Source organism: Pristis pectinata, chromosome 2, assembly GCF_009764475.1.
Source record: "Pristis pectinata isolate sPriPec2 chromosome 2, sPriPec2.1.pri, whole genome shotgun sequence".
NCBI classification, from domain to species: domain Eukaryota; kingdom Metazoa; phylum Chordata; class Chondrichthyes; order Rhinopristiformes; family Pristidae; genus Pristis; species Pristis pectinata.
The window spans coordinates 11,726,961-11,742,171 of NC_067406.1; the positions used below are offsets into that span (position 1 = coordinate 11,726,961).

The window sequence follows — 15,211 nt, forward strand, 5'->3', positions numbered from 1 at the left end:
GCATTCCACGCACCCACCACTCTCTGTGTTTAAAAAAAACCATACCTCTGACATCCCCATTATACCTTCCTCCAATCACCTTAAAATTATGTCCCCTCGTGTTAGCCATTTTCGCCCTGGGGAAAAAGTCTCTGACTGTCCACTTGATCTGTGTCTCTTATCATCTTGTACACCTCTATCAAGTCACCTCTCATCCTTCTCCTCTCCAAAGAGAAAAGCCCTAGCTCACTCAACCTATCCTCATAAGACATGCTCTCCAATCCAGGCAGCATCCTGGTAAATCTCCTCTGCACCCTCTCTAAAGCTTCCACATCCTTCCTATAATGAGGCGACGAGAACTGAACACAATACTCCAAGTGTGGTCTAACCAGAGTTCCATAGAGCTGCAACTTCACCTCTCGGCTCTTGAACTCAATACCCCAACTAACGAAGGCCAACACTCCATACGCTTTCTTATCAACCCTATCGACCTGCGTGGCAATCTTGAGGGATCTATGGATGTGGACTCCAAGATCCCCCTGTTCCTGCACACTGCTAAGAGTCCTGCCATTAACCTTGAATTCTGCCTTCGAATTCAATCTCCCGAAGTGTATCACTTCACACTTATCCGGGTTGAACCCGTCTTCATCTGTAGGTCTCCATCTACAGATAATATCATATAAACAGGCAGAGTACAGACAGGTCTCTGACACCACTTCTGCACTGCCAAGACAGCCTGGATGCAGTCAAGTCCCCTTGCCTTCAAAGAAAGTGGTTTAGGGTATCAAGCAGAGCATGAGCAATCACTTTATAAGGAGGTACTTCATTTGTATGATGCAGTCAACATGTCTTGATTTCATTTTAAAGAACAGAAGGTTCCCATTTCATATTACCAAACTTTGCAATGCATTAACTTTTTATGGATGTGGATACTTAAATTTATGTGCATAAATATAACCAATCCTTCAATTTTTAATTTTAAGGATAAAATCTACATGTATGGAGGTAAAATTGATTTGACGGGGAATATCACGAACCAGCTGTGGGTGTTTCACATTCAGAATCAGTCATGGGTGCAGCTGACTCCGAAGGCAAAGCAGCAGTACGCAGTGGTGGGCCACTCTGCACATGTGGTGAAGCTGAAAGATGGTAGTGTTGTGATGCTGGTCATCTTTGGCTACTGTCCGCTGTATGGATATGTCAGCAAGATACAAGGTTATAATCTTGGTGAGTATTGGCAAGAAGAGAATGGCAAGCTAGGTTTTTGTTCCCATTTAAACAGGTGAAAATGGGCTGATAATGTGCTTTGGCAAATTCAATTTGAATGATCTTCTCTATAATCTTTGTGGCCAATTAGTGTATTTGAATAAAATGTTCTTTCCGCTATTGTCATCTTCTGTTGGCTAAATACAGCAGAGTTTATATGTAATCTGGCAAAGGCAATCATCGATATAGATGGACTCATTGATTCATGAATGCCAGTTTCTTTCAGATTTTACACAACAATTTATATTTGATAATAACTCCTTTGCATTTATGGGAAGGGGTGTAAATATTGTCAGATTGATGATCAAGTTTTCCAGTTTAGCGGGAGAGAGTGCCATTGCTTCTCTAAAGGAAATGGGAGGATACCTTCACCATCTTTACTACAGTTGATCTCATAAAGATTATGAGCAGGAGTCAGCCACGTGGCTGTTGATTCTTTTAATATCCAGAAGTCTATCAATCTCTTTTTTTGATGAACTCCATGACCAAGCCTCAACAGCTCTCTGGGACAGGGAAGTCTGATGATTCACCATCTTCTGAGTGAAGCTGTATAAAACTTTAATTAGGCCACATTTGGAGTATTTTGTGGAGTTCTGCTTGCCATAATACAGGAAGCATGTGGAGGCTTTGGAGAGGCGCAGAAGAGGTTTACCAGGATGTTGCCTGGATTAGAAAGTTTTAACTATAAGGAGTGGTTGGACAAACTTGGTTTGTTTTCTCTGGAGTGTCAGAGGCTGAAGGATAACCTCATAGAACCACATAAAACTTTGAGTGGTTTAGATAGGGTAGATAGAGTCTTTTAATCGGGGTGAAAATGACAAATATTAGCGTAGGTTTAAGATGAGGGGAGAACATTTAGGACATGCATTTAAGGTGAGAGGGAGAAAGTTTAAAGGAGATATGCTGGGCAGATTTTTTTTACGCAGAGCGGTAGGTGACTGGAATGGGCCCACAAGGGTAGTGGTGGAACCAGGTATGATAGTGGCATTTAAAGGACTTTTAGGTAGACTTTTAGGTATGCAGGGAATGGAGGGATATGGATCATGTACAGGCAGAAGAGATTTGGTTTAATTTGGCATTGTGTTCAGCACAGACACCATGGGCCAAAGGGCCTGTTCCTGTGCTGTACTGTTCTATTTAAAGGAGATTTACATGGCATATTTTTTTTTAAACACAGAGTGGTAGCTGCCTGGAGCATGCCGCCATGGAAGTTCGTGCAATAGAAACGATTAAGAGGCATTTAAATAGACACACAAGAACAGGCAGGGAATAAAGGAATACAGACTACCGGCAGATAGGATTAGTTTGGATTGGCATCATGGTCAGTACAGACATGATGGGCGAAGAGCCTATTCCTGTGCTGTAATGTTCTATGTTCTAACACTAACTCTTTAAAAAGAACCAGAAGTAAAATACAGCAGGTGGTGGAAATCTGAAATAAAATTATAAAATGCTGGTCATGTAGTTTCTGTGGTGAGAGAAACAGTTAATTGATGACCTTTTTGAATCTTAATCTTTTACTATTTTTGGTTTGGATCATCGACACTATTGTAATATAAGATATGCCCCTCTGCCTCTGATTGTTGTGGTTGTCTGTTGGAGGCCTAAATTATAACCACGGCCATACTTACAATTGTTCAATAAGTTCACATTAGAGGAATTAACACCATTATTCATAGGAGCAGAATTAGGCCATCCGGCTCATTGAGTCTGCTCTGCCATTCAATCATGACTGATTTATTTTTCCCTCTCAACCCCATTCTCCTGCCTTCTCCCCATAACCTTTGATGCCCTTACTAATCAAGAACCTATCAACCTCTGCTTTAAATATTCCCAATGACTTGGCCTCCACAGCCGTCTGTGGCAATGAATTCCACAGATTCACCACCCTTTGGCTAAAGAAATTCCTCCTCATCTCTGTTCTGAAGGGATGTGCTTTTATTCTGAGGCTGTGCCCTCTGGTCCTAGACTCTCCCACCACTGGAAACATCCTCTCAGTGTCCACTCTATCCAGGCCTTTCAATATTCGGTAGGTTTCAATGAGATCCCTCCAATTAAGCTATGGAATAGCTTTGTTCTACTGGGTGGGTGTGGGGTTGGGGGTGTCAGGGATAGTGACTGTTTTGGTTTGGTTTGGATGAACTTTTAGCCAGCACTTTGTTTTGCATATTGTAAAAGGAACTTCCGTAATTCTCTCCATCTCCTTAGTAGGGAATGAATTCCTTCAGTGCATGGTTCCTGTTTCCCTTAGAGTGTATGTAGTACTTTCAAAGAGGCATGTATTTACTTGCTGATTGAGCAAACATTGACCAGCATGCCACGAGTGACCATGGGACACTTAAAACACCTTAAAAAAAAATACAGGTTGTGAGATGAGGAAAACTGAGGAAAAATCCTTTCACAAACAAGATTGATCCAAGGACATAATTTACATTATCTTCTTCCCTCCACAGCCTGACTACAGAATGTCTATAGAGCAGGAATAACTTCTCCAGGTGTTGATAAGCTCAGAGCTCTTCCCAAATACAACAGTTCTTCACTGAAAACATGATACAGGACAGATTGGGTTAGGATGCATAGACTTACCAAGAATGAACTGGACATGGAAGGGACAATCACAAAGGGAGTGGTTTGTGTTGCTCATTTGTTCTGGGTGTGATTCTCTTCTGTTACTGAAAGTGGGGTTTGAGTTCAAACCTGGGCAATTTGTGAGAAAGTACTGGCAGGTGTCATTAGTCTTTATAGTTGAAAGCCAACACCAGTGAGGTGTGTCCAGAATTGGAGCTGATTACATGGAAGTTAAGGTAACAATGGTTAAAAGGGATTAAGTTGTGTAAGATTGTGTAAAAGCTGCAGAACCATATTATGGATTGTAAAGTTTCTTACCAGATATCTGTTGCGTTTCTTATAATGCCTTGTGTTATATATTGTACTTTACAATATACAGATGACCCCTGCATTACGGGGGTGGGGGTTGTGTTCCCAGAAAATGGTCTAATCGCAATTTTATGTAGCATGAAGCTGTGCCATCTGCACGTGTCAAGAAATGCAAGTTTCAAAAAAAATTGTGCTTATTTATTTACTTTTTCAACATAAATTTCATGAGAGCGAATTTTATTCAGTATTTCGAATTCTTGGGTAGTGATTTGTGAATTCTGTAAGGGTGAACTTCTGTTACTGAACGGCTGTAATGTGGTGGGGGGGGGTGGTTGTCCTTAGTAGTGGTAGTAGTGTTACCTGGTTTCAGTGACCATTAAAAAGAGATTTCAGTGTTGTGCTGCTCTTAATCTTGCTGGCTTCAGTCCTCCCATTTGGGCTCAGAGCCAAATATAGATAATGGGTATCAGGGAGGACAACCAACACAAGTCATTCTAGTTGTGCCATACGATTTTTAGGCTGTTTGATCATCTTCTCCTTTGTATTCCCATGTTCAACCACGTTTGTTCAGAGTGAGATTCAGCACATTGGTTGTTGCCAGATTGTGACTGCCTCACGTAGATTGGATTCTTTCTGTGTAAATTGATGAATACTCTGCCATAAATCATTATTGAACCAGAGTGTATTTTGAAGACCGCAGAGAGTGAGCACGAGACTAGGATTCAAATAGGTGGCTCATGGAGAAAATCATTGTTGGAAAATAAACTTGCTGCTGTGCTCTCTGATCACTTGAATTGTCCAAAACCAGCAGTTGAACACTGACTTCCTTGATCTTCAGATCTACAGCATGTGCTAAGTTGATAGAGCTCTTACCAGTATCTTGTTAGTTTAAAATTACTGTATTTACCTAACCATCACTGAGGAAATACCTACCACTATATATACCACTATCATCCCGGTACCCAAGAAAAGCAAGGTAACACGCCTTAATGACTGCCGGCCAGTGGCTCTGACATCCACCACCATAAAGTGCTTTGAGGGGCTGGTCATGGCACACATCAACTCCAGCCTCCCGGACAATCTTGACCCACTGCAATTCGCCTATCGCCAAAACACATCTACAGCAGACGCCATCTCCCTGGCCCTACATTCAGCTCTGGAGCATCTGGACAGTAAAGACACTTACGTTAGACTATTGTTTATTGACTACAGCTCTGCCTTCAATACAATAATCCCAAGCAAACTTGTCACCAAACTCCGAGACCTAGGACTCAATACCTCCCTCTGCAACTGGATCCTTTACTTTCTAACCAACAGACTGCAATCAGTGAGGATAGGCAGCAATACCTCCGGCACGATTATTCTCAACACTGGTGCCCCACAAGGCTGCGTCCTCAGCCCTCTACTCTACTCCCTATACACTCATGACTGTGTGGCCAGATTCTGCTCTAACTCCATCTACAAGTTTGCAGATGATACCACCGTTGTAGACTGTATCTCAAACCGCGATGAGTCGAAGTACAGGAAGGAGATGGAGAGCTTAGTGGAATGGTTTCATGACAACAACCTTTCCCTCAATGTCAACAAAACAAAAGAGCTGGTCATTGACTTCAGGAAAGGGGGAGGTGTACATGCACCTGTCTACATCAAGGGTGCTGAGGTGGAGAGGGTTGAGAGCTTCAAGTTCCTGGGAGTGAACATCACCAACAGCCTGTCCTGGTCAAATCACATAGATGCCACAGCCAAGAAAGCTCACCAGCGCCTCTACTTCCTCAGGAAGCTAAAGAAATTTGGTTTGTCCACTTCGACTCTCTCCAACTTTTATCAATGCACCATAGAAAGCATCCTATCTGGATGCATCATGGCTTGGTATGGCAACTGCCCTGCCCAGGACCGCAAGAAACTGCAGAGATTTGTGGACACAGCCCAGCACGTCACGGACACCAGCCTCCCCTCCTTGGACTCTGTCTTTACCTCTTGCTGTCTTGGTGAAGCAGCCAGCATAATCGAAGACCCCACCCACCCGGGTCATTCTCTCTTCTCTCCTCTTCCATCAGGTAGAAGATACAAGAGCCTGATGGCATGTACCACCAGACTTCAGGACAGCTTCTGTGATAAGACTATTGAACAGTTCCCTTATACGATGAGATGGACTCTTGACCTCGTGATCTACCTTGTTGTGACCTTGCACCTTATTGCACTGCACTTTCTCTGTAGCTGTGACACTTTACTCTACTGTTGTTGTTTTTACCTGTACTACCTCAATGCACTCTGTACTAACCCAGTGTAACTGCACTGTGTAATGAATTGACCTGTACAATCGGTATGTAAGACAAGTTTTTCACTGTACCTCGGTACAAGTGACAATAATAAACCAATACCAATACCAAATTTTGTCCAACTAATTTGTATTGAACTGCTCTGCGAGTGTGGTTTCTTTTGTGAATGTAAAACATTTGAATTTATGGGTCTGTGGAGAAGGCAGGGGAAAGGATTTAAGCATATTGCAGATTAAAGCAGAACAGATGTAAATGAACCATATTATCTCCGCTTGTGTTGTAAATCTGATTTATTTCTTTTGAACAGGTAAAAATACATGGAGCATACTGCAAACAAATGGAGCCTTAGTTCAAGGAGGCTATGGTCATAGCAGTGTTTATGACTTTAAGACACGAGCCATTTACATACATGGTGGATATAAAGCTGTCAGTGCAAATAAGTATGGCCTGAGGGATGACCTGTACAAGTATGATGTAGATAACAGCACTTGGTAAGTGTTTTCTCGGAACTTTCTGCACTGTGCACAGAATTAATGTTTTCGCTCCTGATTTTGACTGAAGAATATTTAGTTCTAAATTCAGTCTGGTTACATTTCTCCTGAAGGCAAGCCCTTTCTCATTCAAGATCGTAACAAAAATGGAGCAAGCTTTATGGCTAATGGATGAATGGATAGAAAAATCACAGACAAATGAGAGGGGCAAATTATATTAGTTTTTTTCTAATCCAATCAGCAGTTTATAACGTGAAAGCATTTTGTATTTAAGTGAGGTTGAATTCCCTTATTTTCTGTTAAATTTGAGTATTTTGGAAGGAAGTTGTTAGGGTGCCACAAAATTAATGAAACAATTGTAGCACATGTTAAATGAATTGTAGCTTGTGACTAGAGCACCAAATGTACAGGATAGGAATGATCTGGTGCTTTGAATTGGCAGTTTTATTTTTGGAATTTGGGTTACGACTGAATTTAGTCCCATCCCCAGTTGTTATGTGAATATGACACAGTAGCCTTTGCGGGGTGATGGGCATGTAAGTACAGCAAGCAATTTTGAAGGCAAAGTTCCCTTTTCTGGAAAGGTGTTGGAATACAAGTCAGGGAGTGCTTCATGATTTTTAGGAACTTCTTGAATATGTTTCGATTTTTCACAGGGATTTGTTGGAAGTACATTAATTTGAGAGAGAAGTTCCCAGAAACATCAGCGTTTGTCTGCTTTCCAGAAGTATTCTGATTTTTGCACGTATAGGTTTTAAAAACAATAGTTTAAAGCAGAAAATTGTTTGAGTAAATTAAATGATAGCCTTCTATATTTTTAAAGGATAATTTTGAAGGACAGAGGCTTCTTCCGTTATCTTCATACAGCCATTATTGAAAGTGGGACAATGTTGGTATTTGGTGGTAACACTCACAATGACACTTCAATGAGCCATGGAGCCAAGTGCTTCTCTTCAGACTTCATGGCTTATGATTTGGGTAAGTTGCTGCTAATTTATTTCATATTATGGAGACATTGATGCAGTAATACTGCTTCTAAATGTGTACACTGACTGGGGTAGAGCCTCTTGGTGTTCCAAGATAGTTGTCAGACCATTTTACCTCTCGTATTCTTCATATATGCTCCAATTGTTTTATACTTCTTACTCAGTTGCACTTCCATTTTCTTTGTTATAGTCCTCCTCCACAGAAGCATTGATATTTGCTAGGGCTTGCAGTACTATTTCCAAAGGCCATGGTCTTGTGTGTCAACTGGGACATTGAAGTGGGAAGGCTATTTGAACCCAAGAATATACAGTCAAGCCTAATCTTGTTTTCCTCCCCGTACCACTACGTTTTCTGGAAAGGATGCTTGGGTGAAGAAACCAGAATTGCTTTACTGTACATTGTCTGCTTGTGTATATCATTTCCCCTATGTTGGTAAGACCTGTCTGAAATCAGCTGAAAACATATATTGAGGATGGAACCCTGGTCCTGCTTTGTACAAAATGTGCCATTGTGTCTGTTTGGTCTTAATTATTTGAAATATTTGTCTGTCCAGTGTGGGTACTGACTCCTCTAAACAGTGAAGTGGCATTTCATGAGTCCTCATCTTCCTAAGTTGCCAAATCATTAGATTTTCCATGCGGGTAATAATGGCAAAGTTCAATAATGTCTTTTTTTCTTTTTGTACGTCTAAGCTGTTATTTTACTTGCTAATTGTATAGATTGTTAAAATTTGTTTAGAAATATCAATATCAGACTTTTTAAACACTTCAGACGTTTTGGAACTTAGATAATATTTGAAAAATCAAGTGATGAGAAGCATTTGTGCAATGATTTCATGCTGGATGGGCAGTAATATTTGAATTAACTAGGTATTTTTTTGCAATTTAAATGTCTTTTACTGACTTATGCTTAATCTTAAGAGTTGCTAATTAGTGCCCTGCAAAGTTCCACATAAAGTTTTGAGAGTATGCCCTTTTTTTTTGCTGCTGTTAATTGAGGCAGCAACGGCAATTTATTGCTAATGCACTGGCATTGGTTGCCCTCTCCTGAACTGTTAGAGGAAGATGGAATTTAGTTTTATATTGCATCCTAAGGACAGCATCTAAGAAATTTAGTCGATTTATTCTAAATAACCTGTACTTCATTTTAACCACCTGGAGCCTTGCGTTAAATTGAGGGTAGAGGAAATGTTTCCTTTTTGACTAGCACCCATAGTCAATTGTTCGTTGGCATTGCTTCTGGTCAGATCAAACCCAGGGCAAGAGGAAAACAATAAAAATCAATGTTTACAAAAGTACCCAAAAGGTCAGTTATGAATGCTTGATTCAAAATGAAAATTATTCAGCACAATTTTTCATACATTCAATATTTGTTACTGCAGCTGAGATTTGCAATTTAAAATCTCACACCTCAAATGGTTATATTAGTGTTTATTCACCTACCTTCTATTTTCATGGGCAGCATAAGCCATATCAGTGGGGAGACCAGGTCACAAAGGGAATTGGGAGTTATTAATACATGGAACTGGATGTATGAACTGTACTTGACTTTTCAGGTGCCCTACATTATTAGGCAATGCTTGGGTAGTTGTTTCAAATTCAAAAGATTAAGGATTCAAGCCCCACTCCACAGACTTGACAAAACTAGGGTGACATCTTGGTGCATTACTAAGGGTGTGGTGAACTGTCAGAGATTGCAATCTGTGTGACTGATGAATGTGAGAACTGGATCATGAGGACTGCAGAAAGCTCCTCGTCTCTGGAACTCGTTGCCTTCGGTAATCCATGGTTACACGGTCGTTATTGATCTCTATAATCTGAATTGTATTGATTGACAGCCCCTGCACACCACTTATTCTATCTATCTACAAAAGTGTTCCACACATATACTCTCATGCAGGAAAAATGCTTTTAAAGAATTGTATGAAGTTCCTTATGATACTTGAAGATGCTGTCAAGTTGTATCTTTCCTTAAAATGAAGCACAGTGCAGGCAGTATTGTAATGTCCCTAGTAAATAGAATCCACTCATGCAGTAGAACTACTTTACTTTATATTTTGAGCTGAAGTGATGATTCATTGTGTAATTAACAAAAAGCAGAAAATGCTGCAGATCAGTCAACAACAGTGTCAACTTGTATTGATACAGTCCCTGTGATGTTATAAAACTTCCAAAGATGATTCCCAGTTCTATCAAACAAAAATTGACACTGACGAGGGACAATAAAGAAAAGCTTGATCAAATTCAGGGCAACAGGGTGACCCGTTAGGGTTAGAGGTATATAAGATCATGAGAGGCATAGACAGGGAGGGGGTGCTAAAAAACAAGAGGGTAGAGGTCTCTCACCTCAGATCAGAGGTGAGAGATTTAAAAGGGACATCAGGGGCGGCAGCTTCACGCAAAGGGTGGTGCATGTTTGGAATGAGCTGCCAGAAATAGTGGTTGAGGCGGGCACATTAGTAACGTTAAATAGCCATCCAGGTAAGTACATGAATAGGAGAGGTGTAGAGGCCTAAGGGTCAAACGCAGGCTGATGGGACTAGCTCGCTGAGCAACACAGTCGGCATGGATGAGTTGGGCCAAAAGTCCTGTATGACTAAATTGTTTGGTTTTAAGGAGCATCTTAATGGATGGACCAAGAGGTAGAGATGCATGAAGGTTTAGGGAACAAATTCCAGAACTTTGGGCTTTGGCGGCAGAGCACACTCCAGCTAATGTAGAACAATGAAGATCAGATGTGCAAGATGCCCAAGTTGGAGGAATTGTAGAAGATTATAGAGTGTGGGGTAGTGAGGCCATGAGTGATTTGAAAGCAAGAATGAGAATTCAGAATCCAGACCATGCTCAAGGGTATGCCACTGTTGACCAGAAGCTCAAAGGTCCTTCAATATGGGGAGCAGATTGAGCCCTAAGTTACAGGATAAATTATGGGAGGCTGGCAGGAATGCGTTGCCTTTGTCCAGTTTGAAGGCAATACAGGCAAGGATGTGAAGTTCAGCAAGAGATGAGGTGAGGCACTCTGAATGTGGAATGCAGCAGAGTCGGTAAAGCAGCAGGTAAGTGGTTCAAACTCTACCATCGTATCATTTATGGCACCAGTGCTGCATACTGTTTAGTTCAGCTTTGTGTTGGCTGGGGAGAGGGGTGGAATGGGTAGCTGAGGAACAGTATTTTGTCGACATTGAAACAATGGTTTTGATCTTGCCAGTAGTTAAGTGAGGATTTTTTTTTGCTTTTCCAGCGTTAGATGTCTGATGTGTAGTTGTGACAATGAAGATCTCAAAGGTGTTTATGTTGAGCATACGGTGGAAATTGAATGTTTTTTTGTATGATTTTGCTGAAACTCAACACGTAAGTGAAAAATAAGAATACTTAACTTGGTTTACTCCTTTGGATATCAAAAAAACCATAAAGCGTCAGAAGTATAACTAAAAGCAGGTGCTGGAGTATACTGCAGCCAGTCAGCATGTAGAAATTGTTATTGATTGGGAAATATACCTGCAATAGAGTGTGTAGAATTGTCTTTAACAGTTACTGAGTGGCCTGTGTACCTCATGCATTTTCTGCATTTTCCTCAGCCTTTTGACTTCATGTATAAAGACGCAGATAAGTTACTCACCTCAAAAAAAAACTTGTGGCTTAGCTCTAGGGAAGTTTTCAAATTTGCTTTGGCTACTTTAATGTAAAGATTTCTAATATTTTAGTGAGATAACCATTTCACTCCAGCAGTACATAAGGAATAAAGGAAGGAGTCAACTGTTGGCTCCTTTCATCTGCTCCGTCATTCAGTGAGATTGTGGTCGATCTTTTAATTCAGTGCAAATTTCCTGCACTAATCCCTTATTCCTTCACTGCCTTAATATTCAAAATTCCATCAGTCTCTGTTTGATTAACGCACTGTAATTCTTTTGAGTAGTGAATTTCAAAGATGTTTACTCTTTACTCAGTCCTGAGTGGCTGACCCCTAACTTAGATACTGACCCCTGATTCTAGACATGCCAGCCAAAGGAAGCATTATCCCTAGATCTAGCATCAAGTCATAGAGTTATACAGCACAGAAACAGCCCTTCAGCTCAACATCCATGCTGACCAAGCTGTCTACCTGAGCTAGTCCCACTTGCCTGTGTTTGGCCCATATCCCTCTAAAACTTTCCTATCCATGTACCTGTCTAAATGTATTTTAAAAGTTGTAATTGTACCCATCTCTACAGCTTCCTCTGGCAGCTCGTTCCACATATTCACCACCCTGTGTGTGTGGAAAAAATTGCCTCTCAGGTCCCTTTTGAATCTTTCCCCTCTCACCTTAAACCAATGCCCTCTCGTTTTAGACTCCCCTACCCTTGGAAAAAGACTGAACATTCACCTTGTCTATACGCCTCATGATTTTATATACCTCTCTTAGGTCACCCTGAGTCTCTTACACTCCAGGAAAAAAAAGGTCTCAGCTTATCTAGTCTTTGCCTAAACTCAAGCCCTCCAATCTTGGTAACATCCTTGTGAATCTTTTCTACACCCTATCCAGCCTGATGACATCCTTTCTATAGCTAAATGACTAGAACTGCGCACAATACTCCGTGCAGTCTCAGCAATGACTTGTACAGTTGTGATGTGATGCCCCAACTCCTGTACTCAGTGCCCTGTCAGATGAAGGCAACCATGCTATACACAACCTTCACCACTCTGTCTACCTGTGTCTCCACTTTCAGAGAACTAGGTACTTGTACCCCTTGGTCTCTCTGTTCTACAACACTGTCCAGGGCCCTACCATTTATTATGTAATTCCTGCCCTGTTTTAACTTATCAAAGTGCAACGTTGCACTTTCAGCATGATAATCTCTTTAAGAGTTACATATCTTTAAGTGAGATCACCTCTCAATTTACTAAACTGTAAGGAGCCCAGGCCCAATCTGCATAATCTCTCTTAATAGGTCAGCCCCTCCATAAGAACATAAAGAAACAGAAGCATGAGTTGGCCTTTTGGTTCCTTATACCTGCTCCACCTTTCACTAAGATCATGGATAATCCTTTACCACTTTCCTGTACAAACTCTGTATCCCTTGATTTTCTCAATCTCCAAATATGTATCCGTCACTGACTTGCATCTACTTGACTGCTAAGCCTCCACCGTCCTCTTGGGTAGAGAATTCCATCTCAGGAATCAGTCTGGTGAATCTCTTCTGTGCTCCCTCTATCACGTGCATCTTTCCTTAGTTCAGGAGATCAATCAGTCCCTCTTCATTCTTATACTCAAATTCTCTTGCAATAGAAAGGCCAACACACTGCATTGTGGCCAATTTACTTCTGAGATAAACAACCCGCTGGAGGAACTCAGCGGGTTGAGCAGCATCTGTGGGGGGGGGGGGGGGGGTACAAGGAATTTTCCTCCAGCAGATTGTTTGTTGCTCTAGATTCCATCATCTGCAGTCTCCACACAGATGACTTGTATTCCGATGCTGCCCCATTATAATTTTTGGTTAGTGTGAAAGAGATTTTGTTGAAATATAAATATAAAATTCATAAAAATGAATCTTGAGTTTCATTCTGATGCACCACTCTCCTCCCTTCCATAATTGGTAATAAATTTGTTAAGATTGCTTAATTGCATTTTGAGTATTTGACTATTAGCCCTCTAGCATTCAATCAGAAACAGTTTCTGCTCAATTAAGCAGAAAGGTGTAGTTTAATTAATGCCCTGACTTTGCTGTGACCTAATGAAAGCCTTGAGTGTGTAATTGGATTGTAAAATAAATTCCAGAAGAGGGCAGCATTGGCATTTAAATATAAGGTATTCCCCTTCAGTAAAGCAAGATGTTCTTCATTTTGCTTCAGTATTTTGTGCATGATCTTTTGGATGTCTTTGTCTCGGTCCATTAGACCACCATTTTCAGTATTACTTCAAAACAGATGGTGCTAAGCACGGATTGTAAAGGAAACATTTCAATTTATGTAGTGTCTTTCAAATCTTGAAGATATTCCAAAGCACCAAGTCACTTTGGAAATGCCATTACTGTTATAATACAAGGCTAATGGCAGATTTAATTTAAGGTTGCATGTTTTAACAGCATATATATCACCATTTTTAACTCAAAGGCTCTTCATCGTGGGATATAAGAAAAATCATGAGTGTTGATTCAAATGAATAAATACTTGGATGATTTGAAAGGAAAAAGGGCAAGTTGAGGATTTAGGGTAGGATTTCCAGAATTGGACTTTGACAACTGAAGGCATGGCAGTGATGCTTTAATGGATTGACAAAGGTCCCACTGTCAAGGAAGGAAAATTTGTGACATTGCAGGAGGTCACATGAATGGTGTGGCAGTCCTATGGAGGAATTTAAACAAGAGGAACATTATAGAATTGATTTGGTGGACTGGGCTTAAAAATCGGAGATGGCTGGAAATTCTTCATGGATTAAAGTTCCTAAATATAGTAAAATAGAGAATTTATTTTATGTGCATGCTTCCTGACATCTCGACACAGAAATCCAATCTGGAATGTGTAGATGACATTTTCATGTAAACCTGAAGTAAATTGTTACCATGCATAATGGAAATGTTAGTCTGGGAATGTGGTATTTTAATTTATCTAAGATAGAAATTTCATATTTTCCAACTATATCTTAAAATTTGTATCATCTATTAGGACTTTTTTGTTATTGGACGTGAACACTTTAGTTCATTTACCTTCGAGGATTTAATCGTTTCATATTTATGTTTTAACTTGCAATGTAATATGATTCAATAACTTGCAATATGATTCATGGTATTTCCCTTTTTCAAAACACTATTTATCTTTGCTGTAAATTGCCAGGAGGTTTAAGTCATTATTTAGCAACCGGTCTTGGTCTGTGTTTGTGTTTGTAAGTTCATTTTGCCTTAGTTTTGCAAGTTGGTATGCTGCTGTGCCAATTGCAACACGTGGACTATTGGTTGCAAGTCCTTTTTAAATAATTTAAATTAGTGTATCCTTAATTGTTTGAGAATCTAATTAACAAAAAACTCAATCATTAATGTAATTATGCTTTGTTTATCTTCTCCTGATTCATGCAGTGATGTGCTTTGGCAACTTACAAAGACCTCTACTTTTCGTGATACTTATTAACGACTTAGATGAGGGGGCAGAAGGGTGGGTTAGCAAGTTTACAGATGACACAAAGGTCAGTGGTGTTGTGGATAGTGTGGAGGACTGTCGAAGCTTGCAGAGGGATATTGATAGGATGAAGAGCTGGGCTGAGAAGTGGCAGATGGAGTTCAATCCAGAGAAGTGTGAGGTGGTACACTTTGGAAGGGCAAACTCCAAGGTGGAGTACAAGGTTAATGGCAGGATTCTGGGT

At 40.5% G+C, this 15,211-nt stretch overlaps 1 protein-coding gene across 2 annotated transcripts in view; it reads left to right on the plus strand.

Moving 5' to 3' along the window:
• The window catches only part of atrn (attractin), a 350,568-nt gene that overhangs the window by 123,558 nt on the left and 211,799 nt on the right, over positions 1-15,211 (plus strand). For both annotated transcript variants that reach the window (XM_052010514.1, XM_052010515.1), the window contains exons 8-10: positions 963-1,206; positions 6,709-6,892; positions 7,716-7,870. In XM_052010514.1, the coding sequence (XP_051866474.1) occupies positions 963-1,206; positions 6,709-6,892; positions 7,716-7,870 (583 nt within the window). The remainder of the gene's footprint in view (positions 1-962; positions 1,207-6,708; positions 6,893-7,715; positions 7,871-15,211) is intronic.